At 46.2% G+C, this 27,460-nt stretch overlaps 11 protein-coding genes across 11 annotated transcripts; 7 read left to right on the top strand and 4 right to left on the bottom strand.

Annotated features, from left to right (window-relative positions):
* The first annotated feature begins 116 nt into the window (after positions 1-116).
* On the top strand, positions 117-2,135 carry V1513DRAFT_443468 (Ribophorin I). The gene is made up of 5 exons (XM_066897813.1): positions 117-611; positions 670-873; positions 924-1,169; positions 1,221-1,752; positions 1,804-2,135. The coding sequence occupies exons 1-5, from the start codon at positions 280-282 to the stop codon at positions 1,924-1,926; spliced, it is 1,437 nt and encodes a 478-aa protein (XP_066754086.1). The 5' UTR covers positions 117-279; the 3' UTR covers positions 1,927-2,135.
* Positions 2,136-3,344: 1,209 nt separating this feature from the next.
* On the top strand, positions 3,345-3,911 carry V1513DRAFT_443465 (uncharacterized protein). The gene has a single exon (XM_066897812.1). It carries the CDS (start codon positions 3,392-3,394, stop codon positions 3,830-3,832), a length of 441 nt encoding a protein of 146 aa, XP_066754085.1. The 5' UTR covers positions 3,345-3,391; the 3' UTR covers positions 3,833-3,911.
* A 172-nt stretch (positions 3,912-4,083) lies between these two features.
* V1513DRAFT_443464 (cytochrome P450) lies at positions 4,084-6,040 on the top strand. Its single transcript, XM_066897811.1, has one exon. It carries the CDS (start codon positions 4,281-4,283, stop codon positions 5,919-5,921), a length of 1,641 nt encoding a protein of 546 aa, XP_066754084.1. The 5' UTR covers positions 4,084-4,280; the 3' UTR covers positions 5,922-6,040.
* Positions 6,041-6,853: 813 nt separating this feature from the next.
* Positions 6,854-8,162, bottom strand: V1513DRAFT_44282 (uncharacterized protein). Its single transcript, XM_066897716.1, has 2 exons — positions 7,720-8,162; positions 6,854-7,669 (listed from the first exon to the last, which is right to left on the bottom strand). The coding sequence occupies exons 1-2, from the start codon at positions 7,971-7,973 to the stop codon at positions 6,922-6,924; spliced, it is 1,002 nt and encodes a 333-aa protein (XP_066754083.1). The 5' UTR covers positions 7,974-8,162; the 3' UTR covers positions 6,854-6,921.
* On the top strand, positions 8,045-11,421 carry V1513DRAFT_443455 (Dynamin central region-domain-containing protein). The gene is made up of 4 exons (XM_066897810.1): positions 8,045-8,550; positions 8,739-9,082; positions 9,133-9,681; positions 9,739-11,421. Exons 1-4 carry the CDS (start codon positions 8,403-8,405, stop codon positions 11,119-11,121), a joined length of 2,424 nt encoding a protein of 807 aa, XP_066754082.1. The 5' UTR covers positions 8,045-8,402; the 3' UTR covers positions 11,122-11,421.
* V1513DRAFT_443449 (phosphatidylethanolamine-binding protein) lies at positions 11,376-12,803 on the bottom strand. Its single transcript, XM_066897809.1, has 6 exons — positions 12,672-12,803; positions 12,454-12,619; positions 12,346-12,403; positions 12,271-12,295; positions 11,684-12,195; positions 11,376-11,629 (listed from the first exon to the last, which is right to left on the bottom strand). The coding sequence occupies exons 2-6, from the start codon at positions 12,589-12,591 to the stop codon at positions 11,571-11,573; spliced, it is 792 nt and encodes a 263-aa protein (XP_066754081.1). The 5' UTR covers positions 12,592-12,619; positions 12,672-12,803; the 3' UTR covers positions 11,376-11,570.
* A 107-nt stretch (positions 12,804-12,910) lies between these two features.
* On the bottom strand, positions 12,911-14,567 carry V1513DRAFT_443448 (uncharacterized protein). Its single transcript, XM_066897808.1, has 2 exons — positions 14,252-14,567; positions 12,911-14,181 (listed from the first exon to the last, which is right to left on the bottom strand). The coding sequence occupies exons 1-2, from the start codon at positions 14,301-14,303 to the stop codon at positions 13,223-13,225; spliced, it is 1,011 nt and encodes a 336-aa protein (XP_066754080.1). The 5' UTR covers positions 14,304-14,567; the 3' UTR covers positions 12,911-13,222.
* A 54-nt stretch (positions 14,568-14,621) lies between these two features.
* V1513DRAFT_443445 (mediator complex subunit MED14-domain-containing protein) lies at positions 14,622-18,124 on the bottom strand. The gene is made up of 4 exons (XM_066897807.1): positions 17,376-18,124; positions 17,242-17,308; positions 16,845-17,190; positions 14,622-16,790 (listed from the first exon to the last, which is right to left on the bottom strand). The coding sequence occupies exons 1-4, from the start codon at positions 17,786-17,788 to the stop codon at positions 14,977-14,979; spliced, it is 2,640 nt and encodes an 879-aa protein (XP_066754079.1). The 5' UTR covers positions 17,789-18,124; the 3' UTR covers positions 14,622-14,976.
* On the top strand, positions 18,114-20,996 carry V1513DRAFT_443441 (uncharacterized protein). The gene is made up of 6 exons (XM_066897806.1): positions 18,114-18,550; positions 18,612-18,774; positions 18,825-18,955; positions 19,010-19,213; positions 19,260-20,588; positions 20,641-20,996. The coding sequence occupies exons 1-6, from the start codon at positions 18,228-18,230 to the stop codon at positions 20,726-20,728; spliced, it is 2,238 nt and encodes a 745-aa protein (XP_066754078.1). The 5' UTR covers positions 18,114-18,227; the 3' UTR covers positions 20,729-20,996.
* Positions 20,997-22,826: 1,830 nt separating this feature from the next.
* On the top strand, positions 22,827-24,583 carry V1513DRAFT_378168 (uncharacterized protein; the record flags this gene model as incomplete). Its single annotated transcript, XM_066894972.1, has 3 exons — positions 22,827-23,512; positions 23,602-23,804; positions 24,003-24,583. The coding sequence occupies 3 exons, from the start codon at positions 22,827-22,829 to the stop codon at positions 24,581-24,583; spliced, it is 1,470 nt and encodes a 489-aa protein (XP_066754077.1).
* A 1,522-nt stretch (positions 24,584-26,105) lies between these two features.
* On the top strand, positions 26,106-27,334 carry V1513DRAFT_44150 (uncharacterized protein). The gene has a single exon (XM_066897535.1). It carries the CDS (start codon positions 26,257-26,259, stop codon positions 27,184-27,186), a length of 930 nt encoding a protein of 309 aa, XP_066754076.1. The 5' UTR covers positions 26,106-26,256; the 3' UTR covers positions 27,187-27,334.
* The last annotated feature ends 126 nt before the right edge of the window (positions 27,335-27,460 follow it).

Genomic DNA, 27,460 nt, shown 5'->3' with positions numbered 1-27,460 from the left:
GGCGACAATTACAACTTATGCTTCTCTATGCTGGTGACAGAGATACGCCACTAACCTCCGTTTTATTTTAACTGGCAGGGGTTTGTTTTGTTCCACAATACTTGGAACGTTGATTCGGTGACAAATAGAACGAGATGACCACGTTTGTGACTCTGATCTTCGCGCCAGAGTCAACGTGTCCGGTTCCAGAATCAGATCAACAATCCTACCTCTCGCAGTCGTCGCCTAACAATCACCAGAACTCGCCGGGGCTGCTTCAATTTACGCGGTCAAGGCACAATGGCCTCTATGATCTACAAGGCACTGCCGCTGTACTTGCTACTGTTGGTAGTCGTTCGTTCAGAAGCTGCAGCGTTTGTCCCATCTTCTGTCTTTGAGATTCAGAACTTGTTCCGGACGGTTGATCTGACAAAATCGTATTTACGCGAGTCGGCGTCGTTTATAATTGAAAATATTTCTGAAGAACCTCAGAATGAATATTACGTTGCGGTGCCATCCGAGATTGTGGGAAATGCAACAGCCGGTCATTTAGCAATTATGGAAGTGAAGGAAAAGAGAGTAGATCCGGTTGTCAGCTTGGCTGTCGAGGTCGGACCTTTCAATGCGGATCTGTAAGTCGGAGTGACTTTAGATATTTGTACTGGTCAAAGCTAATTGGTGCGTTCCAAGTGGTGTGCAGTTCTATAAGGTGCAGCTCAGCAAACCCCTAGCAGCAGGGGAGACCTCTACAATCCAGATGGCTACGGCGACAATTTGTGCACTGGAAGCTCAGCCGAAGTTGATTAAGCAGCCCGAGGCTCAGAACCTACTGTGGACTGGATCGAAGCTGGCGTTGAGCCCATACAAGGTTGCCCGACAAAGGACTAAGGTCAAGTATGAAAGTCTTGAACTCATTAGTAAACCTCTAGCTAACGAAGTGTAAGGCTTTCTGATCGTGGTGCTAATGCTTACTCAAAATCAAAGGACGATCCTCAGGTTGAAGATACTGCCCTGACTTACGGCCCCTATCTCGACTCTAAACCATTTGCCGCGGAAACGATTCAGGTTCGATACGAGTATCACTTCCCAGTTGTCGAGGTTACCAAACTAGAGCGTGAATTGTGGGTGTCACACTCTGGTGGCAACCTTGCAACTGAAGAGCGCTACTGGATAACCAATTCTGCTGCGAAGTATGTCAGTCATTTGTATTTGCTTATCGGGCATCCATACTAATTGTATAGGCTGTCGGAGACTTTCTCGCGACTACGATGGCAAGCTTCCGGTATGGCTGGTGAGCGATCTACAGCAATCAAAGGTTTTTCGGTTCGCCTTCGACCCGGAGCTCGTGACGTCTACTTCACTGACGAAATCGGTAACGTATCTACCAGCAATTTCCGCGCAGACATCCGTGATCCCGTCCTAGACTTCCGACCGCGATATCCCATCTTTGGTGGCTGGAATTATTCATTCACGCTGGGATGGAACCACGACCTTGGACGTAGCTTGAAGGTTTTATCATCCGAAGACTCTGGTAGTGATACTTATATGCTTCGCGTGCCCCTTCTGGAGGGACCGGACAATGTGGCATATGACGTGGCTGAAGTCTCAATAATCTTGCCTGAAGCTGCGAACGTTGTGGACATATTTTCCACCTACAGATACTACGAAAAGGAGGAGTCTTTGCTCAAATCACATCTGGATACTATTGGACGGACTGTCGTTAGGCTAACCCTCAACAACATCGTTGACGAGCATCGACGACACGAGCTCTATGTACGTACGAGCATCAGCGCAGTAAAGAGACCAATAACTAACGCACCATAGATCACATACACATACTCATCCGCTTCAAGTCTGCATAAGCCAATTATTGTTTCAGCTGCTATCGCTGCAATATTCTTTGCGTGGATTATTCTCAGACGAATTGACGTGAGCATATCAAAGTAGAATGGTATTGTGAAGGACGGTTTGCGGGTTATTAGCAGTTATTTGTAAAATATTTTGTCGATCTACATTTTAAATATGCTTAGATATGCTTAAGGATAAAAGTTAGTATTGCAGGAGACAGTGCACTCTATAAGTCTAATGCATGTACGAATGATACTTCAAACCATAAACCACATATTTAACGTTTGGTTTTTGTTCTTACTCTTATCCCTAATCTTTCTTAATTCGAAATAATATTTCCGATTAACAAACCTCAAGTCGTAGAGAATGGTTCCACGACACATCGTCATTACCCAATGCTCCTGACACATCAGTTGGCTTAATTTTTCCCTAATCAACCCTCTCAAGGAACTATTCCGCTCCAAATATGTAGAACATCTATATTCGACCAATTTCACCCGGCATTCAATAATGCCAATGCAGATATTCCGGTGCACACGTCTCCTGACCATTGCAGATCGCAGAATGTGATGTATGGATTGTGGCATTGTGCCGAATACTGTGCGAGACAAGTCGGGCTCTGTAGGTGTTGCACCGCAGCATCCAGATGGCATTTTAAAGCATTTCTGAGATTCGAGATAGCCACTCTTTTGAGGCTCGGTAAGATATTTACTGCCGCAGTGCCGTCTGATTCCTTGACTACTGGCGACCTTGGCGAACTTGGCAGCTAACTGCACGCAGAGCAAGTAAATGCTGCGATTTTTACCAATGTGTCATTATTTAAACACATTCGAGAAAGGGTCGAGCTTGGAGTCCAGGGTGCAATGCGCCCCTGAAACCTTAATTGATCCTTGCATGTTCAATTAGTTAATAACAAATTCGTCAGATTAACCGTAACCGGCCTACTGTATTGAAGATTGAACATCCTGTTTTTTAGTGAACATGTATACTCACAAGCCGAGTTTCGTAAACCGACCCGCTGTGCACATCAATCACGCTTATCTAGCATGCTTGCTCATTAGTTCTTTGTGAGGTGAAGCATCCCGCAGATGCGGCTCAATTATGTACAGTACACAAAGCTGGCAAAGCCCGCAATATTGCGAACATTAAGCGAAGCATTTGGGAGCCTTTTGGCCCCAAAGAAGGAGCTTACAAAGCCAAGTGGGACTTGCACTGTACAGAAGCATTGCTGCTACGTACGGCGGGGCTGGGACCCAAGGTGGCAGCCTCCCAAGAGACACTTGCCACTTGACATGATAAGGAAGGAACATCCATTTGGACAACGGCGTAGGGAAATCCTCCGGAAACAAACAAAAACAAACCCAGTGGGAAAATAAAGAATCCCGGAGTTAAAGCCTAACACTGTTCTTTGTGAGCCTGTAACAGGCTCACCTCTTGAAGATGTGCCGACCGCTACTTTTTTCGGACTGTATATGGCCGGGTGCATATTAATGACAACTGTTCCCAGAGTTTTGTGAGGGATCTACAACTCAGTTCAGGAATTATTGGTTTATACTATCTGGGCATGGGCTGCTCCAGCTTACGGGTATTCTTAACGTTGGCTGGCTTAGCCAACGACAAGCTTGTCAGCTACCTCACCAAAAAGAACAACCGCATTCGCGAACCAGAGTTCCGTCTCCGGCCACTTCTCCTTTCGTGCGCTCTCACTCCTGCAGCCATGCGCACACTGGTTCGCGGTGGTCGTGTTACCATATCCCCTCGGCGTCGGCATGGTCGCAAGCATGATCCCGATCCAGACCTATTTTATCGAGTGCTTCGCTACCGCGAGCAACTGTCTCGGCATGACTTAGCGCAGCTTTTTCCCACTTGTTGCGGCGTCGCTATTTGCTCGATTGGGGAACGGGTGGGGATGTTCCGTGCTTTGGTTCCTTGCGTTTGCTCTCTGTGGGTCTATGGCTGTCGGGATTCATGTATTTATGAGCGCGGTTCCCGCAAGAGGATATAATATAACGTTATAATTTTTAAAATTACATTATTGCATTTGTTTCTAGCGAGTCTGTCTATCAAGCATTACTTTATCTACTTATTATTATAAATTGATATCCCATTTCAGCCCTTATTTAATCATCAACTGCTTCTGATTCAAAATATGGATGCGAAGCAATAATCCGTGTAGACTACTAGACCCTTATAATTACTAAAGGATTTGCGGTCGGGATGCCCCTGCTCGCTTATTATTCCGCTTATTCGCTGTGACGTCGCTTTTGCGGGGCAATCGTTTGCTACACCTGGCACCTGTAATGGTCACATTCCGCTCGCCATGCCGAGGCCCGCCCAGGTAAATGTATTTGACGAGCTTTCCCTGCTCGAAGTTTCTCAATATCTTCTGTCTTCATTTATTATTGTTCTGCTTGCTTCCTCACTGCCGATATCTACGTTAATCGATTCTAACCATGGCGCTCGACCAGCACATCATTGCCTTGAAGACTACGAGCAAACCCGCCCTCATCGTGCTGTCCGCTCTCGTCGCAATATACCTCCTCATCAGGCGCATAAACAGCATCATCGTCGAGCGGCAATTCGCTAAAAGAGGTGCGGTGCGATTGCCTTCTCAGAGCGCAGATTGGCTCGGGATCGTCCAATTTTTCACGTTGTTTCGCGCTCTCAGAAACGACAAATACCTCGATGTGGCACAGTGGTATCATAACGAGTACGGACCAACTTTTGGTGCGAAGGTACTTGGCGAGATGATTACGAATACCATCGATCCTGAGAATATCAAAGCGGTCTTGGCGACTCAATTCAACGACTTTGATCTCGGCAGTCGATACGAGGCCTTTTATCCCCTTCTCGGTGACGGGATTTTCACGCTTGATCATCAAGAGTGGTCCCACTCTCGCGCGCTGCTCAGACCACAGTTTAGTCGTCAGCAGGTCTCCGATGTCATGAAGCTCGAACCGCACGTGCAAAACTTGATCGCTTGTCTCTCCCGCTCGCCGACGGAGTCCGTCGACATTCAGGAACTATTTTACAAAATGACGATGGACACTGCCACTGAATTCCTCTTTGGAGAATCTGTGAATTCGCTCAAACTGACTTCTGCTGCCGAAGACATTCCTGAAATCAATCGCAAGTCAAAGGAGGAGATCACGGCTGTAGCTTCCAGCGATGGTAAACAAGGGTTCGCGTACGCGTTCAACTATTCTCAAGAAGTTGTTTCGTTTCGTGTTTTGTTGCAGTCGTGGTACTGGTTAATGAACCCAAAGAAGTTCCAAGAAAGCAATGCTATCGTGCACAGATTTGTGGATTACTACGTCGACAAGGCCCTGGACCACCTGCGCCAGTCGGTCGAAACGAAGACGCACGATGAGATTGTCCAGTCCGAGCGCTATGTCTTTCTTGACGCGTTAGTTGAGGAGACTCAGAATCCCAAGATCCTACGTGACCAATTGCTTAACATTTTACTTGCTGGGCGGGATACCACTGCCGGTCTTCTAAGCTGGATATTTTATCTTCTCGCACGACATCCGCGCGTGTTTGAAAAGCTGCGAACGGAAATCATCGACACTTTCGGTGACAGCTTGAATTCGCCCGGAAAGAAGCCAATTAACTTTGAGACACTTAAACACGCGACGTATCTCCGGCATGTCTTAAACGAGGTACTTCGGCTATATCCCTCTGTTCCGCAGAACTTCCGAGTCGCGAACAAAGACACGACTTTGCCGCGCGGCGGCGGCCCCGATGGCAAGTCGCCAGTGGTGGTGCGGAAAGGCGAGAAGGTGTTTTATACTGTCTGGTTGATGCATCGTCGCAAAGACTTGTTCGGCGATGACGCAGAGGTTTTCAGACCTGAAAGGTGGGCAGAGGGCAACACATGGATGTGGGAATACCTGCCCTTCAACGGTGGTCCGAGAATCTGCTTAGGACAGCAGTATGCGTTGACGGAGGCGGGTTATGCGGTTGTCAGGTTATTGCAAGAGTTTGATACGCTTGAGAACAGAGATTTGCCAGAGGAAGACGGCGTCCCGTCGAAGCGGGCGTTATTGACAATGTCGAACGCAAATGGCGTGCATGTCCGGCTTTATAAAAAATAGGTATTGGTTGGGTTTTGACGTATTGAGTTATGAGGACACAATTTACATTTAAAGATAAGCAATCAAATTTTGCTGTACAAACTGTTTTGATTATTGAAATATAACACTTTTGCCAACTGGTTTTATCTGTGTGGTCCCACTACTATAATCCCGCTAGAGCATATATTATCTGGAAGTAAATAATCGAGAAAAAGACAACACTATCTCCAATTTTAAAAGTATACCAATGAACCCATACTGTTTTGACAGTTCGTAGGCGCGTTCTTGCAAGGTCTGAAATAACAACCGATATTGGAAACTAACACTCTTTCTTTCACCACTGGCCGATGACCGGCAAATCCGCAGTTCCCAGATTTGTCCTCGTGGTATCTCTTCTGCTATATTTGTATAAAATGTCGTATTCCTCGGATATTACTCGCCACAAACAGCTGTATAATTGAATCCGCAGTAGAGGAGCTTAAATACTTTTGAGACCATAATCGGTTCGAACTAGCGGATTGACAGTTGTTGTGAGCTCCAAGGGGCGGCCAAGAGGTTGGGGTTCACTTAATGGTGTCCGGTCATGGTTAGGATCCGCGATATACACAAAAATACCATTGAAGCTCGCAGATGGCATTGAAAGCGGACATGGAACGCGGACAGGCAAACCGCGTACGTGTTATACTCAACTATTTTGCATGGAGGTATATTTACGTTTAGAATCCATGGATTGCGTGCCTCTAGATAAAGTTGAGCCGAAGAGGGTCGGTTGGACGTAGCCGACTGTGCGATTTTGCAGAAGTTTAATACGTTAGAAGAGTACTGAGTCCGCGGGGACTAGTGGATTTCCGCGAAGAGAATGATTTTGACCATGTCCAACGCGACGGGAGTCCATATAAAATTGTATAAGAAATAACGGCGGGGATTCCGGCTTATACAATCTTTGCAGTCCTGATTTGTTATTATTTTATGAAATTTATTAAAATCTTACATTATAATATACACTGTTGTGCGGTCTCGATCAACCCAGATCCATTGGCATAAACTGATTAATGACATCGTCATCACCTTCGGCCATCGCCTTGGCTAGTTCATCAATTTGCACATCCTGTTGCGGATCGCCCATATTCTCCTCTCCGAGATTTTGCTGCCCCATATTTGTGCCGCTGCTAGGTATATCATTCATCATCATGAACATCACATCATTGTCTGGTTGATTCTCATCGCCGTCGTTCTGATTATTCCCAAACTCGTCACCCTGGCCTTCCATTCCGCTCTCTTGCATCATCTGCATAAATCCTTGCATATCATTGTCCTCTCCACCGCTGACGTTGGCTTCGCCGAAAATTTGAGCGTCACCGGGCAGTCCTTCGATTGTCTCCTGCAACACTTCGCCAGTCATATCAAAATCTTCACCCCAGTTGGGCATGTCGCTATTATCCATGCCGCCATTGCTGTTATTATCAAATTGTAGCATTTCGTTAGAAGATTGCTCGCCTTGTTGATCCTGTGACGGCATTTGCTGCGCAGGCTCTTGTGTCTTCTGTCCATCAGTGTGTACGACCTGCCCATTTTGCGATACCGGAAGTAATTGTACAGATTGGGGTATTAGCTTAACTTCCGCAATCTTGATCTGCCGCAGTAGATCGATCTCTTCAGTCACTGGTGTCTCATACTTCTCGGCCTCAAAATCGAGTTCGTTTTCTTGTAAGTCGCCTTCACGTTGCAGCACGGCCTTCCCGAGTTCCGCGACTTTCGAGAGCAAGTACCTGACAAGAGTTAGCATTTGCAAGAAGATAAATAAACTCACGGTGACTACCGTTTCTTGGCTATCTTGTCTTTTAGTTTTTCAATAGTTGCTGTCTGCTCGTCCACGCCAGCGTCATCGGCGACAATAACTTGCGTCAGTAAGCTTCTCGCCCGACTTATCCGGATTCGCAAGCGACCGGCCTCGTTATGAAGGTCTTTAGGCTGTAGGGATCCATCGCACACGCGCTCAAAAAGTTCGAGAAGATCGGGAAGGAAGTCAAAGTCTGAATGTTGCAGTATCGGCGTGGACACTTGCGCGGCCATCTCGTCGTATCATGAACCAAATGAACGTGAGTGTCAGTTTCAGTAGTACCATTTCATGTCATCTCAATCAACATAAATGGCCTGAAGGCTGTATATATAAGTTTGTGGCGAGTTGGGGACTGCGCGAAGACCCCATCCACAGCGCATGTGAGCCTAATCGGTCGCGTCGACTGTTTTGTCGCTACGTAGGGCACGGCAAAAACATCAAAGACCTTTCTAATTTGGCGCCGCTTGTTTTAGGTTCCCTTTCGGAACATCAAGCAACGGTCCACTGATTTTAGACCGGTCTCCAAGATTCATATTGGAAGCTAGAATACGCAGATTTTGGGTTACTGGACCTCGGATCTTTGGTATTCTATAATATTTGTGACGACTGTCCAACACATCATATGAAAGATCGGAACCATTCGAGCCTTAGTATTAACAACAATGTCGTCACTCGAGGATTTAATTCCGATAGTGAACAAGCTCCAGGACTTGGTATTCAACACAATTGGCACGGATACCATAGATCTTCCGCAGGTTGTCGTCGTGGGCAGTCAGTCGTGTGGCAAGAGTTCCGTGCTCGAGAATATTGGTAGGTAGAATTCCCCGCTTCACTTGCAGAGCGCGATATACCGTGTGCAGGACGTGCTGGGTTATGTTTACCTGAATTGGAGCGTCGGTATGACACACTGACGCGACAGATGCTGCGACTGTGTATTTGTCATTTTCGCATCTAATTCGGTGCTCGGTATCGATCAGCGCTAACTTCGACCCATTTAGTCGGCAAGGACTTTCTACCTCGCGGAACAGGAATCGTGACCCGTCGGCCGCTAATTCTGCAACTGATAAATCTACCCTCTGAAGCCAGTTCGTCACTAGACGACGACAGTTCAGACTCGATCTCGTCGATGCAGACTAGCCGACGTCCGGAGGAATGGGCCGAGTTTTTGCACGTTCCGGGCCGCAAGTTTTACGATTTTTCGGAAGTTCGCCGTGAGATTGAGAATGACACAGTGCGGATTGCCGGGAATAACAAAGGGATAAATAAGCAGCCTATTAATTTAAAGATATTTTCGCCACATGTGTTGAATTTGACATTGGTTGATTTGCCGGGTTTGACGAAAGTAGGCATTATGTTGTGTGACTTTAAAATGACTGTAACTAATCCCGACAGATTCCTATTGGTGACCAACCCACAGATATTGAAAGGCAAACCCGATCTCTTATTTTGGAATACATCAACAAGCCAAACAGTATCATCCTGGCTGTCTCACCTGCCAATGTGGACTTAGTTAATTCGGAGTCACTTAAGCTCGCGCGCCAGGTCGATCCGCAAGGACGACGAACTATCGGTGTGTTGACTAAGCTTGATTTGATGGATCACGGTACGAATGCGATTGACATTTTGTCTGGTCGCGTGTACCCTCTTAAACTTGGATTTATTGGTGTCGTGAACAGATCCCAGCAGGACATCCAAATTAATAAAAGCCTGCCTGATGCACTCAAGGCCGAGCAGGAGTTCTTCAGGACGCATCCAGCGTATAGAAATATATCTTACAGATGCGGCACTCAATTCTTGGCGAAGAGCTTGAACAACACGTTGATGGCACACATTCGAGAAAAGTTGCCGGACATTAAGGCGAGATTGAACACGCTTATGGGACAGACACAGCAGGAGCTTGCTTCTTATGGTGAACCTCAGTTTGCGGGTTCAGAGAATAGGGTACGATATTTCCAGTTGTCAGTTATGAATAGACTTGTGGGAAGCTGATGATGATAGGGAATTCTCGTTCTTCAGCTAATGACTCGCTTCGCGACTAACTTCATTGCATCCATCGACGGTACTTCTTCCGATATTTCACTTAAAGAACTTTGCGGCGGAGCCAGAATCTACTACATTTACAACGACGTCTTCGGTACCTCGTTAAACGCAATCAACCCGACTGCCAATCTCTCAGTTCTCGATATCCGAACGGCCATCCGCAACTCAACGGGTCCCCGGCCATCGCTCTTTGTTCCTGAATTGGCGTTTGATCTCTTGGTAAAGCCGCAGATCCGACTGCTGGACCCGCCTAGTCAACGCTGTGTCGAACTTGTCTACGAAGAGCTTATGAAAATTTGTCACAATTGTGGTGGACCAGAACTTTCGCGTTATCCAAAGCTCCAGTCGAAAATTATCGAGGCTGTGTCAGATTTACTGCGAGAGCGGCTCGGTCCGACGTCTAAATACGTCGAGAGTTTGATAGCGATCCAGCGCGCGTACATCAACACCAAGCACCCAAATTTCTTAGGTGCTGCTGCGGCCATGTCCGGCATACTGTCATCACGTCAAGAGAAGGAGAAGAAAGCTCGAGAAGCGCAACGCAAGCTCGAGCGAATGGAGGTCAAAAAGGCCGTTTTCGGAGCTAACGGCGTATCCGATTCTGTCCCAGAGTCTGGCGGTAAGCCAAGTCCGTCTGTGCCGTCGTCGGCCCCCGGTGAAGGTGAGTCCAGACATCACCATCATCATCACCATGCTCGATCTGGGTCGATGTCTATGAGCGCGTCACTCGCTGAGGCATCGACCAGTGCTGCTGCTGGGCCGTCGTCTTCGGGTTCGAAAGATTCGTTCTTGAATTATTTTTTCTCGAAAGACCAGCAGGCGCAACAGTCGGCTATGTTGTCCCAGGTTAACGGAATAAAACACAACTCACACAGTTCCGATAATTTAGGTACTTCCAACGTGGTTTCATCTTCTGGCGCTGTCACTCCCTCAGACCTCCACCGATCGTCGCATCATGGCCGACATTCAGATGCATCGGATGACGCGTCATATCTGTCAAAGGAATTCGAGCAATTCGGAATCGCCTCTTCTCAGAACGAAGAAGCAAGTCTGTCGGAGCGAGAACAGCTTGAGTCGGAATTAATCCGGCGCCTGATATCCTCGTACTTTGGCATAGTCCGTGAGACGATCCAAGACCAAGTTCCTAAAGCCGTGATGCATTTGCTCGTTAACTTCTCCAAGGAAACAATCCAGAATAGATTGGTCTCTGAGCTATACAAGGAGTCTCTTTTTGACGAATTATTAAAGGAAGACGCCGCCCTCGCGCAAGAACGCATGAAGTGCGAGAAAATGCTGCGGACTTACACTGAAGCGGCCCGCATTATCAACGAGGTCGTATAATCAAGTTAGATTTCAATTTCTCTATGTGTCATATATTATTACATACAGAGACCGGTAGACGTTGAATGCAGTATTATGAGAAATGATTGTGTTGAAGGTCACACATATTACAGTCTTGTGCGTTATTATTGTGGTTAGTAACTCCCCTTAATGCAGTCACTCCTAGTTTTATTGTTGTTGCGTAAGGGCTATCAGATAAGAGGTTATCGTTTTATGTATATGTATTTGTAAATATGTTTCAAAATTTTGCTTGTATACAGTTTCCATATGGAGAGGATAAATATATTGGTCTCATACATACATAAAGGTGAATATGAGATAGAACTATGTACAACCGACCGTAAATAATGCCTTTGAAAATGATACAAACCCATTAAATCCATTGTTAATGCTATTAATCACATAAATATGGTGTTTGGCAACTTATATCAAAATGTAAATACCAAACGTTATTTATTCTGTCCTGGTTGCATCGCCAGTTCATTGTGAATGTAAAAGAAATTTGCCCCTGCTTATATTAACATCTCGCCCGACAGGACCTGACTAAAGCCGAAGAACATACCAACTAGAGTGAGACTATACCGGTTAGCCCACTCGCGAGCGCCCGCCACCGCACTTCCAAATCCCCAGTTATGTCGTTCCGGCGGAGTCTTCGGCACCGTCCGTCCGTCTTCCCGGTAGAGCAGGAATACGTACCGGTGCCGTCGCGTCGGCAGGTCGAGAATAGGCAGCTGGTATTCAAGAAGGACTTGTCCGTTCGCAGGAGCCACAGTCTCGGGACTATCTGGCATTCCAGTATCGAGTTCTGTCACTGCGTCTGTGGAAGTCACGCGGATGCCAGAGATGACGAAATTTGCGTAGTGTGAAGATCTATGGGCATCTGATGTCGGTGGCGCGTCGGGGTCGGTCATGACGATAGTGAAGCGTTGTGAAGGCGATAAAAGGGACTGTGTTGGAGCTTCATGATCGTTGATATGGGTAATGGAGAACTTGGGGAGACCGCGCGTCTCAGAGTATTGTAATGTATTGCCAAGTGCTGCATGGTGACCTCCTGCATAGTCGACTGAGAGAAGTCTATTATTGTTAGTAGAGCTCGAGACTGCCTACCGCGGCATTCCACCGCTATCCGGTCTGCAGCGTGGAACTCACGAAGATGGTACAAAATCGTCCACAACTACCACCAGTCAATTACTAAATTATTGTAAGTTACAACAGAGCACTCACCATCTGGAATTACCTTGTGACTTTTCATAGCCTCTAATATTGATTGGCTGATCGTCGCCTACAAAACAAGTAAGCCTTACGCACTATCCACCCATTACAGCAACCTACCAGCCTCATTCTGTGGACAAGCGGATTATGTGCAAAACTATAAGAATTTCCGGCAATAGAAGCATACGGCCTCCATCTGGCAAAATTATCGGCAGCAGCAGCAAACCGTGAGCCTGGGATCATTACTCTAGTAGACATTCTTGATTTTTTTGGATTACTTTCGTCTCTGATACATTGTCCAATTAACAAATAGTAACGTTATACTCATTTAGCCTTACTGAGGATCTAGTAGCCCGATTTTGGCTGTCGCAATGTTCCTACTATGAACCTGACTGACGTGGTCAGCATGGTATTGATAAGGAGGAAATTTATTATCAACGCCTAACCCTATGCTAGCCTCACTCGCTTGTGAAAGCTTGTAAAAATTGAGGGCCTGAAAATAAAGTTTTTTTCCGTCAAGCTGTGATTTCTTGTTTTGAGAAGATCATCGTAGAGTATATCGTTGAATCAGTCGAAATTGTTGGGAAAAGTAAATTATTCATTTTAATACTAGTTTATAGTCGGCGAGAGATTCATTGGCATAGAATTAAATTAGGTGTCAAGTAACGCCTAATCCTTGCCATTTGGGACAAAAGAGATTGTGGAGATTGCCCTTGCACGAACTACCACTTAGTGCACAGAATTAAAGAAACGGAATTCTTTCCAAATGCAATTCTATTAACCCCATCATCCAGCAAATATAAATTTACTGCATTATAGCATGAAGCGTCCAATCCATATATTAAAATTCTCTAATTTCGAAGTAGCATGTAGCTGAGCCTTATTGCCGCTAAAGAGCCTTACGCAGGCTCTCTTCCGATGAATTCCTGCTCATCCATTGTATCCGTTCTAGTTCTTCCTTGACTTGTCTGAGTACTTCGTCGTCGCAGACTCCATAATTTTGCACTCTCTTTTGCAATTCCTTTAAAGCTTCCTTCACATTTTCAATCTGTTCGTTTCGCACTGCCGTTGCTGATTGTTGTAGCTTAACTATTCTATCCTTCTCTGCAGACATAGACACCACATTCGCTTCTAATAATTGTAACTGCTGTATATCTCCGTTCCGATTATTTTTTATCCGCTCAATTTCATGTTTGAGCAATTTAACTTCCTCTCTGAATCGGACGGCCGATTGCCGATTACTCGCGACCAATGCATCATAACTAGAATAAGCATGCAATTTCGCCTCTCTTTCCCGCGCATTCTCCACCTCTAATTCAAGGATGCGTTCCTTTATCGTCTTCATTTCGCTATCCGCAGCCTTCCGCAACTCAATATCAATCGCATGTCGCTTCTCTAATTCCTCTAACTTCCTATCTTTGCGGTCTAATATCGAATTAAACATATCATTCTGATGCCGAATGCGATCAAACTGCTCATTCTGCGATTCAAGCTTCCGTTGCACTGCCTCCCGATTCCGCCGCTCTTCCCTGGCACGCTCAGTCTGCACGTTCAATTCCCGCTTCAAAGTATCAATCGTGCACTGCAAAGTCTCAATAACCCGCGACGAAGTAGACGTACCATTCATTACCGCGTAGTTGTAAATATATCTGTGATCCGATGGTACGAATGCAGCCGTCCCTTCAATGTCCGGGAAGTACGTAGGGTCGGGTGAACCGGAGCCGGAAGACGGGCAAATCGATGACCAAGTTGTGGATTCGGGAGAAATACACCGGACGACAGGCGAGCTTGTTTTTGGAAGCTCTTTTGCGATAGATTCTAAACTGTGTATTTCGAGATTCCGCTGCACTATCGGCGACCATTAGACTAGTGTTTTAATATACGAGACATGAAAAACGTGTGGCAATATAACACCTACCTATTTCGCTTTTCAGGATTTCGATCCTTACTTTCTCGGCGTCATTCTTCATGGTGAACTATAGGCCTTCTTACCATGAAGTAGCTCTGTCGGCGATGGACTTTCCGCGGTGTGCCGTACCCTAACTGCGGCTCGAAGTCGAGGCTGTGTTTATATCGCGCGAACAAAGACTGTTCGGGAAAATAACGGGTAATATAAAGCTAACAAGTGGAGGTTAATCAACTCGCTAAGACACTTGAACGATAAACGAGTAGGTAGTGTGTGAACACAAAACAAGACTCAAACTGGGGTTTCTCGTCCATATTGAGCAGTTTGTTTATGTTTTGTGACGTGTACAGGTATAGGGTTTCATGGCCTTAAGTTCATATATCTGTAAGCGATAAACGTAAAAATAGATTCAGGTTTAACAACGCAAAACGCGAGATCCTGTATCGGTTATGCTCGATTCGCGTACGAATGGTGCTTCCAAAATATGCTACCCAACAATCTTGCGAGATAACGAATATAGTACAATTTCTCCCGAATCTTCATAAGCATACACACACACTAATAGCGGATATCTCGACCAGAACTACTAATGTACAAATTAACCTTTTTATCCAAACCAAATACAAGAAAAACTTATACGCAATTCAACAAAACGATGAAATGCTAGAATTTAACAACTCATAGAGATTCACCCTCCAGTAAATATTAAACTAAATAATGCACTTATTCCTGAGAATTCACGAAGAAATGGCACTGTGGACCCGTGAGAGAAGATCCTCAACTACGTCTATCTCACAAGCAATTCCAGTTTCTAAACCAACCATTCCAGGGCTGTTAGAGTTCCATATACTACTGCATATATCCGCCTGTTTGAATCCGGGGATGTCGCCGCTTGAATCTGTGATGTACACCATCTTATGGCCGTCTTTGTCGCGAATTTCGATATCAATTGCATGTTTCTGAGTATAGTAAATAATTCGGTAACTTTTCGGATTGTGTGTGATAAAGTACACATCGCTTGAATCAATGTAGCTGGCCGCTCGCAGTAATGGAAGCGTTGCTGGCAAGACTGCAAGCAGCGATCTCAAGCCCTCACTATCAAGAATATCCTGGAGGAAAAATTGTATCCGCCTGTGCGGGTTCGAGTCGGACAACCCCACTATCATCTTCTGCTCTCCGGAGATAGTGAGAGTCATCCGCAAGTCCGGAGCATACTCAAAAACTATCCGGGTTAATGAGACCTCCTCTAGTTTGAGATTGAAAGATTGCAACGTCCCTATAAAGCTCACGGAGCGTTCGATCTGGCCCAACCGGTCTAGCATTTGCGGCAGGATCAGATGGTTTGGTGGAACGTAAAACTTCAGGCAGAAGTGCCCGTTTTGGCCATCGAGAATGACGTCTGGCAAATCTGTTGAAACCGAACTTAACGCAGAAGATTTCTCCATGCTTCCGGTAACCATAACGGCATTCCGGTCTTCCTCAATTTCGGACGGAATATATTCCAACTTGAATGCGGACTTGGCCCAAGATGACTTAGTGACTGCCGACGAATCGAACTGCAATGACGGAAGCTCCAGTGCGGATCCATGGACGTCAGCTGGAGGCAGTATAAACTCGTACGGTATATTTCTCTCTTGCAGACAAGTCGCAATGACATGAAAAGTTATCCGCGCTGATGTCACAGCTGCCAGCTGGCTCAACTTTTCCGATGAGTATACCGTATCTAATGCCTCTAGTTCTAGTGGTTCGTTCCATACTATTGACCAACCTCCTTCAGCTGGCTTAAATTCACTAAACCACAGATTGATCGCATTGTCTGTAATCGTCACAACGATAAACCAGCCACGCATCCAGTGTCGTTGACGGATTGTAGTCGTTTGTCGGACTCCGACGCCGTACTTTTGCCGTATATCGTCCGGTCGTACATTGGCGATCTTGATAACGTCCCATCCGGCACTTTTAACACGGTCCTCAACCTCCCGCTGAATGGAAAGATGCCGAAGATTAGTCAATATCTGCGTCGAAGATTGAATGTCGGTTTGCGTATTTAATGCTTTTTCTGCAGATGCTATCAAATCCGTTGTCCCCTCAAGTACCATACGGCCAGTCAAATGCTCGACCGTGAGATAAGTCGCCAGGCTAGGTGTCAGTTCAATTTTTAGCTTCGTATCCGACATAGGAGTGATTAAGTTCGGCAGCGATTTATATATATGTGAGGACGAAAACACTGTCTGAACCGCGACCAATAATTGTTGAATGTGATATACGATGATCTGTGATAGTACTGTCTGTGCTGACATTTCGTCCTGGTCGATTGCAAACGTTTCTGGCGGGAAATCTCGTGGTATCCACCGCACACCAAGGACTTTGGATTGCAGCACGCCGATTTCGGCCATTGATTTCCGGCCGGGCTGTTCGGACCAATATTGAATAGCTATAGCCTGCCGCTCAGCAAAGTAGCTTATGTTTAATGTACCGGTCCATATGCCATTAGCTAGACGCACCAACTGTTGTTGTAGAATGAGGAGTTTGTATGAAAGGGTAAAATTATCTAAATAGATTAGCCTAACATTCAAAAACACGTCAGATCAAAGCGTTGACGTACGCAGACAATCGTATAAGCCGTGCAACCCCCTCGTACTCAGGACTTCATTGCCTATTCGTTCCACCGTCGCGCGGATTGCTGGAGTGACAGTCGACGTTGGTTTGAAGCTATATCTGAAGTCGATCAAGAAATATCGTGAACTCGGATCATCATCCGCAATTCCCAGATCAACCTCAAAATCGCCTTCAACGCAAAAAGTAACTCGTCCATTTGCGATTTTGTAGTTCCGGAATGGTACTGGGATGTCGTCCGTCAGGGCCAGCCGAAGCGAGAGAAGAACGTTCAAGTCGTGGAGCGTATCGAGGATGGTCTGCGGCGAAAGCGGTTTTGGTGGTATGTAATTAAACTGCAGTATTTGTTAGATAGCCTTATTGCATCGCATAGATCAGATCATTACCGATGACAGTCGAGGTTTTCCTAAAACAAAGACTTCAAGAGCAGTCGCAATATCTGGATTCCGCAACCTGTTTCAACAAACCGTTAAATTGATCTCCACTACATGTAAATTCAAGCAGAAGGTCATGTATCTACCTGGCACTTCCAAGATCCTGCTTCACCGCTTGCAAGGCCCACACGACATTTGAAAAGCAATTCTTCTGTCCACTGAGCCAGGAGACTACATCGATAACCTTCGAGATATCCTTCGCGTTGCGTGACCATTGGGTCAACACTAGTAACTTAATATACTGCTGTCGCGTGTGTACCAAGAAGTTTAGGAATTTTCGCTTTTTGGTTGTATCGTTCGCCGCTGGGAGTGTTTCCAGAATGTTGACGAGCTCGGAATATGTGTTCTCTACTAGTCGCGAGACCACAACCGACAACGGAATGAAGTTCTCCGAGATGTGCGGCACCGGTGGAAATCCTTCATCGGCAACGTTCAGCTGACCTTTGACGACAACTTGGGCGCCCGGCGGGGGAGGATGGTCGTGATCATCCACGCTCATAGTAGCCTGACCGAGGCGCCGTACTCCTTATTCGCTTTCAGTGATAAGTACGCCAAACGATCGAAGCAGGTAAATAATAAATATCGAGTCTGACGTTAAAGCACAAGCCCATGCACCTGGCGATTGGCCATTTATATGGCAGCGGTCGTAAGCGGCGTGGTAATTTTTCCTTGTGTATCTTTGGTTGAAGTGCCGTTCGTGATTTTCGGTGTATCCCCACGCCTACATCACAACCAGCACCAAAACAAAAAATTGTTAAATTGAGGTTAGGGCTTTAGCATCTTGGTTCGAAACTGACATCGGTTTGTCACCAACTTCTTCATGGCACTTGACAGGTGACCGGAGTCGAGGTGTTTCTTTCGTTTTCCAGGCATATTTATTAAAACTTCGACTTGCGCACTATACTGGTATCAGGAGCTATTAAATCTGGAAGTTTGAAATGACCGATCTTACCGTAGCGCAGCAAATCGATCAGCTTAACCAGGCGAAACAACTGGTTCTGCAGGATGCGTCGTTTTATCCGCAAATTATTCGGGGGATTCTCCCCATAGCGCAAAAGCCAGAGCCAAGACTGCGATCGTGGTGTGCCGCATTTTTGGCTGATGGGTTTTCCTCTGCGGAGGTGAATGCTGGCGAGAGGCAGGTGCTTGCAGTGGCATGCTTGCACACTATTGAGATTCTTTTTGAAGAGACGGATTTGCGGGTACTGAAGAATTTGATCGAGTGCTCGGCGTCGATCTATCCGCTGATATTTAAGCATATGTATGTGTATATGTATTATAGTCTGATGAGCTTCAACCCAGCCTGAGCTAACAGATTGTAGATGCGCAAACAAAAGCGACAAAGAGACTTTACATTGGTTAACAGCAATTAAGAGTAAGATACTAGGTTTGTGGGATAGCGGTAGTGAAGGAATTAAACTATGCTGTATCAAGTTTGTACAGCGGGTAATTGCGGTTCAGACGCCAGGAACCAAGGACCCACGGGTACGTACAACGCACATCGATCTTTGTATGGATATTGACCTCGTGTCCAGCTTGCCGATTCATCCGACGTTTCTCTTACCCAGGTTCCAATAGATCATCCATTGATCCCACACACTGTTCTTGAGGCCGAAGCCCAGGGTCTTTTAGACAGGCTATTAAGCGTATTCTACGAGCCCAAAATGTGAGAGATCGTGTCTGAAATGACATCCTCGCACAACATTAACATGATTGTTAGAAATGAATCAAACATAAGCGCGACGTTGTACGCTGCTGGTATCTTGATTAAAACCAGGTCGACGATCGCCAATAAAATTCTTGCCCGAATCCTTGCATTTAATCCGCTGACAGCGCAATATGCGACAGCTGATCCCAATCGATTGAAACTAGAACTGCGCTTCATTGAGAAAAATATACGTATATTATTAGGAAATATTTTGAAGTATGGCATTCATTAATTGAATTCGACATAGTGCTAATTAGTGTAGGACGTCGAATATTGCAAACCAATATGGTGCTAGAATTCAGCAGTATTTGGCACAACTCGTTCAAGCGAAGAACTTTTCCGTCGAAGAACTTGTTAGAAAGCGTGCAGCAGAATCAATGGGTCCAGCAAATGTTAAGCGGCAGAGGACAGATTCGCTAGGTGTGTCGACGCCCCCGGTGCAGTCGGGCCAATTATCATATGCGCAATTATACACCCTCATCGATCCATCTCTGCCGCTCACAACTTTTGATGTAAAGACTCTCCCTCATGAAGTTGCTATTGAAATCGCGATAGCTGGAATGAATGCTTTAAGCCGACAGACGCTTGATAGCGCAATCAAGGCTGTACGTATGCGATATAACAAACTCTACCCTCCACCTGTTGTCATCAGAATCGAGGAATCATCTATAGATAGTCAGACTGTGCCAGCAACTACGTATGTGGACGACGAAGATGATGACTATGAGCCTGACTATGAGCCTGACTATGAGCCGCCAGACGTTATCGTTGCACCGTCATTTACGCCGTCGGCGGCTCGGTTCACTCGGGCAGTGCTTGTGGATCAAAAGCAGCCCGTGCTCATAGACCAGAGCGCCGCAATTAATAAGCTCCTTGCGATCGACGAGCTGAGTTATAGCGACGTGGACAGTGAGGATGGCCGGTACCTAGATTTATCCGTCGACTCCGACGCTTTTGTGCTGCCACAACCAAAACCACTCAACCAGGCAGAACGGCTAGAGCTTTTTCAGCAGATAATCGAGAGAATATTTGCTATTGGGAACCAATTGGAAAACACTTTATTTGCTGATTCCACAAAGAAGACAGGAAAGGATATCGCGGACTTGAATAGCGTGGCGGTTGGAGGGGATATTTGGATAGTGTTGTTAAGTCGGCTTGGTACTCGCGGGCTTTCGTCACAAATAAAAGGCATGGCTGAGGTTGAGGTGAAACAAGTTAGCTTGGTTATGGCACAACATATTAGAGAAAAGTTATTTGCCCATGTGATACTGGACTTCCGGACACGAGTTGACATTGCCATAACTTGGTTGAACGAGGAGTGGTATAACGACAAGATGAAGCTTCGGGAGAATCAAGCGATTAGTAACGGCAACGGAGATGTGACAAATGGGACGCTTAGTATTGAGAATTCACCGTATGTCCAATGGGCTTCAAAGATCTTGGACAGTGTAATACCATTCCTCGACGTGAAAGACCGTGTGTTTTTGAGGTTTTTATCAGATTTGCCGGAGCTTACTCCGGGCATGATTTCTAAACTGCGGACATTGTGCCGTGATCCTGATCGTTCAAAGCTGGGGTATTTGGCTCTACAGTATGTTCACTATTATAGGTGAAGTATTGAGATCATAGATAACAGTTGATAGATACTTGATTAAACTGCGCCCACCCGTAAGAGAGTATTGTCTCGAGCTGATGGAATCTCTTAAGCAGGAAGACAACTCTCTGGCTTAGCGTAAAAAAGGACTTGATGGTTACAAAACGTACAGCTTTTGGGCTACAGGTAAGATTATTTTGTATTATTAGAGTAGTGGACTGAAACATGTACCGTTTTGATTTCTGTATATAGTGCGTGTGTTACAGCTAGACTGATATAGGAATTGGTTACGCGTAGTATTCGTGCTGTCCATGTGACGGAGAAGTAGTATATAGTAAAACAAGCACGGCATATCGGGCCATTGGCGATGTATCCTGGATATGACATTGTTCTAATGAAGTAAAGCGCAACATTACTAGATGAAGGGGTTTGTGTCGCCAGAGCCCTAACCCACAGCGCTCCTCGCTGTCTTGCACCGCCACAATGAAACTTGCCATGCGATGGGCATCGAGAAATAAAATTTGTGCCTCGGAATAACCCTAACCCGAAGCCCTAACCTTGATAAAATAAGGTTTTGATGTTGAACGATGGCTGTTTCAATCCCGGCACAGACTCATGCAAAACTAGAGAATTCCCTAACATATATATTAAGAGGTTGCCGCATGAAGTCAGTCCATCGGTCTTTTGTTGGTGTTTAGAAATATGTCAATTCCTGCGATATCAGCCAATAAATGGATAGAACGCCGTAGGACAGGGTAAAGTGAGCCGCAGCACTATGTTTGTCACCGGATTGTGATTGGCTAGTCCCGGTTGGGCTGGGTGGGTATCGAGCGGGCCATCTTGCGCGTTTAAAAACCCACGCCGGGCCAAGTTTATATACGATTGATCACAATCTATTCACCGTCTTCTCACATCACATTTATTGTTTATTAGTCTGTGGACTCACGTGGCAGGCACAGTCAAGCACAAGTCATTGTACATCATCATGTTATAATATGCTAGAACACGGAAAGTTCGTTGTAGTTAACTACAACTTTAGCACGCGAAACAGGGGCAACGCTTGGGTGAAATCTTGACGTTTCTAGAGGATTTTTCAGGGATGAATTATATGCGCTGAGACCTTCAGTTGGTTGCCCCTAGCAGCATTTTCGTAGATGTTTCGTTGCAAATTTTTCGCTTCTGGCCATCATCATTCTCAACGAAGGCATGAATTAATTTTGCCGTATCTAGCAATTACTAATTTTTAAAAGCAACGTATAAGCTAGCGAATGCTGAGTAAGTTCTGAATATTGATGCACTATTGGAAACATTGGGTCATTTTGACAATACGCGGGTAACGCTGGAGTTCGCCATGATTCAATAATATTTGTCCGATGACATAATTGTACAAGGCGCAGACGCGGACCGCGTCGATCAATTGCTACTGATAGACGACATATTGTTGTGTAGTCTTCTGTGACGCTCTTCTATGTCATATCTGCCAAGTAGAGGCGGAAGTTATGGAGATCTTCAAGTTGTGTTGATACTTTGCCCAACAGGGTAACAGGGTTTTACTGTCGATTAGGGAAAGCCATGAGACCCCATCGCCTCACGACGGTGATCGCGACAATAAAACGAGATCGCTGCTGCCATTGTCCAGTACAACCCACTGTACAGCGCTGACTTCAATTTGGCTACAATGCTACGCAAAAAGAAAACCGACTGTGCTGTTCCAGTACATGATAATAGATCTACTACGGGCCTGTGTGTTTGTTCTCTGCGAGACAGCCAAAACAGGGGATAATATCGGGCAAGGGTTTTATTACACCGCCACGGATCGTGCGGCGTCACGTGGCGGTGCAGGAAACCCAATTAGCGTCGATTCGACGGCTAAACTCAGCAGCCCTAGAGAGCTATTAGTAGACATAAGATATAAAGATGGGTCCATTAGTACAAAATACCCCTACCCCGTGATTGATCCTTTACTAGAGTCATGTTGTAGTTTTTTTTTGGATAGCAACTCTTTCCGCCACCCAAGCTCTACGTCTTGGTGGCCCCAAAATACAGACACATACGGACACCAATTGCCGAACCAGACGCTGCGTGTTCTCGCTCATCGCCTCTCAGCTCACAACTCATATACTAATTCTGCATCCATCACCGTATCTCATCGTCCGTTTTCTCGCACTGTTATCGCTCGTTCGTGTACTTTGTAGTTGCATTTGCTTTTGTGGGCTTTGATTGTCTTTTTCTATTATGCCTGAAGCTGCCGGCGCCGCTCTTTCCCTGTCGTTTGCCCTTGCGAGACCTTCACCTGGACCCCCGAGCACCTCCGCTGCCAGCTCTTCTAAGGAAGACCATCAAGCGATTCCGCCTCTCCACCATAAAGGAAACATGTCTGAGCCTACTGCTACTTCTGGAAATGCGCCATCTAACGGCACGCTTCGTCTTCCGCCTCCTCATCGGCTGCTCTCAGACCCGCAATTTCACCAGCCTGGCTTTTCCTCTCACCACTCGCCGATGCCACCGATGCCGATGCAATCCCAATCGAACCAGATAAATCGCCAGTTGCCGCCTCTTCACTCGCTCTATCCGCCACCAGGGCCAAGCACTGGCTTTCACGGACACCACGCTGCGCCTCCTCATGACCTTCTCCCGCCGGCGTCCATGATCGCGCCATCTGGCCAAGCCCCTCATCCTGGTCAGCAAGTCTCATCATTGTCCTGTCCTACATCAAATCCGCAGAACGTTGATGGAGCGTCGCCTCAACATGGCCGATCAAATTCTGTCGTCTCCGGGTTATCCGTCTCGACCTCGCCGGCTTCGTCGACGGTATCCTCCGCAGACTCGGTTCTCCCATTAAGTATGGTGTCTTCTGCCAGCTCCGTGACATCCAGTGCAAGTGGAGCATCCTCTACGTCGAAAAGACGGCCAACAAGAACGTGAGTGTTCCTTCACTTACTCTGCACCTGCAGAGCCGGACTGCGAGTTACCATACAAAGTGCTTATCTGAACTCATTCTTTTATCTAGACGTACGGCTTCAACCGGCTCCTCAGGCTCTGTCGCATCTATTGCCTCTTTATCATCATCCTCCGCGACGGATCTCGACGCCTTGGGTCGGAAAAAGCCAAAGATCCCTAGAAATCCGACATCGTGGGACCCGCATGACGATCTGTTACTACGACACCTCAAGGAGCAGCAAAAGCTTGGCTGGAAAGATATTGCTAGTCACTGTAAGCTTCTTTTGTGATACTGTTATATTTCGTTGCACAGCCCTTATTAGCTAGCACATTACTGTCGGGTCGAGGTCAAGCAAGTCTTCTTGCCATGGCCGATCCCTAACCCTATGTGAAGTTGACTGGCCTACAATTATTACTCTTCGAAGCAGGACAGCTCTATTAAGAATATTCATATACTAACCGTTTGAATAGTTGCTGGTCGGACGCCGAATGCTTGCCAGTTTAGATGGCGGCGGCTCATGTCTGGATCTTTGCGGGGTGGTCCTTCGACTCCAACAGTCGAAAGCAACAGCACCAGCAGCAATAATAACCACAGCAACTGGAATGACGATGTTAATTGGGAGCAGTCTATTCAGTCGCCGCCATCGCCTCCCATGATTCCGGCAACTACTACTCGGCCTCTGGTGGCCCCATCGGATTACGAGATTGAGCAAGAGCATGTGGCTAGGCAACAGGCGCACCGTGCATCTCCTGGGACTCTTCCTCATCCAGATTTACCTCAGAAGTTTCCTGGGGATGCGAAGAATCAATCCACGGCTCCGGACCGGAAAAAGCCGGAACCGGCTCAGGTGCTTCCGTCGTTAATACCGCAGTCGCAGCGGTCGGGCAAAGCGGGCAGCGGCAAAGCGTGGTCGCAGGAAGAAGACGATCTGGTCACTAGAAGCGATCTTCGGTTTGAAGAGTTGTCAGTCTTGCTGCCAAGTCGAACCGAGAATGAAATCTGGGATCGCATCAAGAATCTAGCTAGCAGCAGCTCCGTGTCGCGCTCATAGCACTTACTAGATTCTGCACATAGGTTGCGCAGATGGATAGAGGTGCCACCATAGACTTCACACGTATATATTTTTCTTATTCCTTTCATCATAGGCCGGTGTGGTTATTTTTATGAAGCTTTTCAAAACTATATTTGTTGTGGCGCGGTTTTCCTGTTATGTACGTGTTTGAGAGCATAACAAGAACAATTGTGTCTGTCATCACCTCATCTTACGTTGCCAAAAAGCAAGCACGATGGATATTATTTTGTCTCTTTGATGGCAAACTGTACTACAAGCCTTAGAAAATATGTTTTTATGCCTATTGATTGTGCCATTTTTGATATGTATTTTTATATGTCCAACGTGTTTTTGATGCTCTTTCGTTAGAGCTTATGGATATCTTGTTGCTTCTAGGTTTCGTCGTTTTCTTATATATGTTTATGAATGAATGTCTGATATCTAGGCGATGGTTCGTATGTTGATAGGGCTTTTTCTTATATTTGTAAAGATTTAAATTGAGTTCATCCACGTTGCTATGACAAGTATGCCTCTTTGTTTTTGTAGTTACCGGAATGTTTAGCCAACAGAGTATAGTATTGTTTCTGCAACTAACAATATTACAGTATACACGTGATTTGTTTGTTTACAATAAGATTACTAATTATACAATAAGCTAATTGTTGTTCGTGCCTATTATGTTGGACACGCTGTACTCAGACCACATATGCCTCCGCAAAGGAGAATCACGCGGGCATCCTTAGGCGTCGGGTTAGGGTACAAGATAAAAAGTTTTCTTCTGTTCATCTCATCGTCACGCTTTTGTTCAGGGGCTAGGGCTTCTGGAACGCGTCAACCACTTAACCGCAATACCTAATTCCAGGGTGTTCCTTAAAATGCCGCTTGCGGGTTAGGGTATTTGAGAGGGACACCAGAAGGTTAACTCTGGGTTTGGGTTGTAGGTAGTTTGGGTGGGTTAAAATATCGTTACCGTATTGCCCGGAAAAGCTGCGGCAATTTATGAGCTATGATAACTCACAGTGTCGAAAAGTAGCCTATAGGTGCCATTGCTGAGTTGAGACTGGAATTCGCTATTTGATGGGGGCTGTTGCGGAAGGTCTGGTTGGTGTGCGGCCATTAACTGCCTAAATATGTCGGTCGATTTATGGTAGTTGCTCTGCTTTTCCTGCCTTTTCTATGGCATATATGTGCCTCGTCACAAAAGGATTTAATTTGTGGACCTGATTATTACCTCGCATGTAACGTTGCAGACCACTAAGAGTAACTAATTTAACTCTCGCTGGCCCGACACGCGCTAAAGCGCCTGTTTTTGATTGATTTCGCGTGCCAAACAGCTGGCTGTAATCAAATTACATATACAATAGCTCCTAGGACCTTATTACAAAAGGACTAGCATTGCGCCCGCTACCTATATCGAGTCATTACACTGCCAATCTCGGAATTGCTGTATTCATTGCAGGCGTTCTGATTGGCCAGAGCTACGATTCATCACCTCACTTAAGCGCCGCACGCTATTCATCAGCCCATAACCATCACTGCTGCGGCTTTTAGACAGCTTAGGTAAAGATAGTAACTAAGGGGCGATCCCAATCCCACTTTAGCCATTGACCATCATACCTACCGGCCTAATTTCAGGAGCTCTCTAGACTAAGAGGATAGTTGTATCGGCAGCCATGCAATCTTCACCAGAGCTGCAAAGTCCGCCGGCACGGCAAGCAACTACCCTGAGATACCAGCGACCACAAGGTCTGAGCCTGCCTCCCGTGGAAGGCCTCACTGTACTTACCCCGAGTCCGATCGACGAATCAGCATTTCTTCTACCCGATCCGACACCAAACAAAACCTCGCGCTCACTCTCAGAAAAGAGAAACGCAGATGAAGATGATAAGCAGGAAGAAGAGGAGTATGACGCGCCGAATCCAGAAAGGGTAGCTCTCTGGCGTCATTACTTGTTTAAGGTGCACAAATACTCATCGTACTCGTTCACAGCGTTCTTGTCAATGCATCTTGCGACTGCGAGTGCAATGCCAGCCCTGCTAGGTATCGATACTGCTGATAATGGGATTGTGCTCGCTCGAGTATTATATCAAGCCCCCATTGTTGAGGAAACGCTTGTTTTTGGGTCATTGGCTGCACATCTGATATCCGGAGCAGTCCTGCGAATTCACAAAGTTAGACGCGATAAGCGGTGGTACTCCCGTCGCTTGAAAATGTCCCGGATCTCGTTCACGGGATATCTGCTTGCACCGCTGGTCACCGCGCATGTTGTTGTCGCACGCGTGATCCCATTGATAAAGGAAGGCGATAGTTCGATCATCTCGCTCCGGTTTATATCCCGAGGATTTGTGCGGTCGCCGTTGACTAGTTGGTCTCTTTACCTGGCTATGCTGGGGTTGACGGTTTATCACGTCGGCTACGGATGGTCACGCTGGCTAAGAATACGGAAATACACACGAGTGCGAATCGCTGGAGTAGCAGTTTTTGCTCTCGGTATTTGGGGATTGAGAGTTGTGAGTAAGGGATTTAATATGGCCGAGTGGTTGGGGAAGAAGTATGACATGATGTACGAAATGGCTGAGGGACTGGTAGGGCTTAGTAACTAATGATAGGAAAGGATGGAAGTTTTGTGTGTTGTGCATTGTTGCGTGTTTTCATGATTGGACTGTTTGGAGTATTAGCAATGTATATATTCACTTATATTTTAGTCTTGAGCTGCAATAAATATGCCTCTTTTTTAAGAATAACATTAGATGAGACCCATTTTTTGCCGCGTAACCGTGCAAAGTCCGTAGCATTTGCGACCTGAACTGATGCGCAGCGTAGCCATCACATTTTCGTTGGTTACCTAAGTTTCGTTTTCTTCCCTTCCGGCAAACG

The sequence above is a fragment of the Lipomyces chichibuensis genome, assembly GCF_038497645.1.
Source record: "Lipomyces chichibuensis strain CBS 12929 unplaced genomic scaffold V1513scaffold_12, whole genome shotgun sequence".
Lineage (NCBI taxonomy): Eukaryota > Fungi > Ascomycota > Lipomycetes > Lipomycetales > Lipomycetaceae > Lipomyces > Lipomyces chichibuensis.
Note: the sequence above shows the minus strand (reverse complement) of the source record. Positions and strands in the feature narration are given on the sequence as shown.

Bases quoted from the DNA above. Each gene is read 5' to 3' on its own strand.
- V1513DRAFT_443468 (XM_066897813.1), top strand. From the start codon at position 280: ATGGCCTCTATGATCTACAAGGCACTGCCGCTGTACTTGCTACTGTTG. The intron at 874-923 runs GTATGAAAGTCT...ACGAAGTGTAAG, and splicing joins CGACAAAGGACTAAGGTCAA to GCTTTCTGATCGTGGTGCTA. The intron at 1,753-1,803 runs GTACGTACGAGC...AACGCACCATAG, and splicing joins ATCGACGACACGAGCTCTAT to ATCACATACACATACTCATC.
- V1513DRAFT_443465 (XM_066897812.1), top strand. From the start codon at position 3,392: ATGGGCTGCTCCAGCTTACGGGTATTCTTAACGTTGGCTGGCTTAGCC.
- V1513DRAFT_443464 (XM_066897811.1), top strand. From the start codon at position 4,281: ATGGCGCTCGACCAGCACATCATTGCCTTGAAGACTACGAGCAAACCC.
- V1513DRAFT_44282 (XM_066897716.1), bottom strand. From the start codon at position 7,973: ATGGCCGCGCAAGTGTCCACGCCGATACTGCAACATTCAGACTTTGAC. The intron at 7,670-7,719 runs GTAGTCACCGTG...AACTCTTGTCAG, and splicing joins GACAAGATAGCCAAGAAACG to GTACTTGCTCTCGAAAGTCG.
- V1513DRAFT_443455 (XM_066897810.1), top strand. From the start codon at position 8,403: ATGTCGTCACTCGAGGATTTAATTCCGATAGTGAACAAGCTCCAGGAC. The intron at 8,551-8,738 runs GTAGGTAGAATT...CGACCCATTTAG, and splicing joins TTCCGTGCTCGAGAATATTG to TCGGCAAGGACTTTCTACCT. The intron at 9,083-9,132 runs GTAGGCATTATG...TAATCCCGACAG, and splicing joins ATTTGCCGGGTTTGACGAAA to ATTCCTATTGGTGACCAACC.
- V1513DRAFT_443449 (XM_066897809.1), bottom strand. From the start codon at position 12,591: ATGTCTACTAGAGTAATGATCCCAGGCTCACGGTTTGCTGCTGCTGCC. The intron at 12,296-12,345 runs GTGAGTGCTCTG...GACTGGTGGTAG, and splicing joins TCACAAGGTAATTCCAGATG to TTGTGGACGATTTTGTACCA. The intron at 11,630-11,683 runs GTATGTTCTTCG...TAATATAAGCAG, and splicing joins GTATAGTCTCACTCTAGTTG to GGGCAAATTTCTTTTACATT.
- V1513DRAFT_443448 (XM_066897808.1), bottom strand. From the start codon at position 14,303: ATGAAGAATGACGCCGAGAAAGTAAGGATCGAAATCCTGAAAAGCGAA. The intron at 14,182-14,251 runs GTAGGTGTTATA...GGTCGCCGATAG, and splicing joins AATCCTGAAAAGCGAAATAG to TGCAGCGGAATCTCGAAATA.
- V1513DRAFT_443445 (XM_066897807.1), bottom strand. From the start codon at position 17,788: ATGAGCGTGGATGATCACGACCATCCTCCCCCGCCGGGCGCCCAAGTT. The intron at 17,309-17,375 runs GTAGATACATGA...TTGTTGAAACAG, and splicing joins CAGGATCTTGGAAGTGCCAG to GTTGCGGAATCCAGATATTG. The intron at 17,191-17,241 runs GTAATGATCTGA...CAAATACTGCAG, and splicing joins GAAAACCTCGACTGTCATCG to TTTAATTACATACCACCAAA.
- V1513DRAFT_443441 (XM_066897806.1), top strand. From the start codon at position 18,228: ATGACCGATCTTACCGTAGCGCAGCAAATCGATCAGCTTAACCAGGCG. The intron at 18,775-18,824 runs GTACGTACAACG...CCTCGTGTCCAG, and splicing joins CAGGAACCAAGGACCCACGG to CTTGCCGATTCATCCGACGT. The intron at 18,956-19,009 runs GTGAGAGATCGT...CATGATTGTTAG, and splicing joins GTATTCTACGAGCCCAAAAT to AAATGAATCAAACATAAGCG.
- V1513DRAFT_44150 (XM_066897535.1), top strand. From the start codon at position 26,257: ATGCAATCTTCACCAGAGCTGCAAAGTCCGCCGGCACGGCAAGCAACT.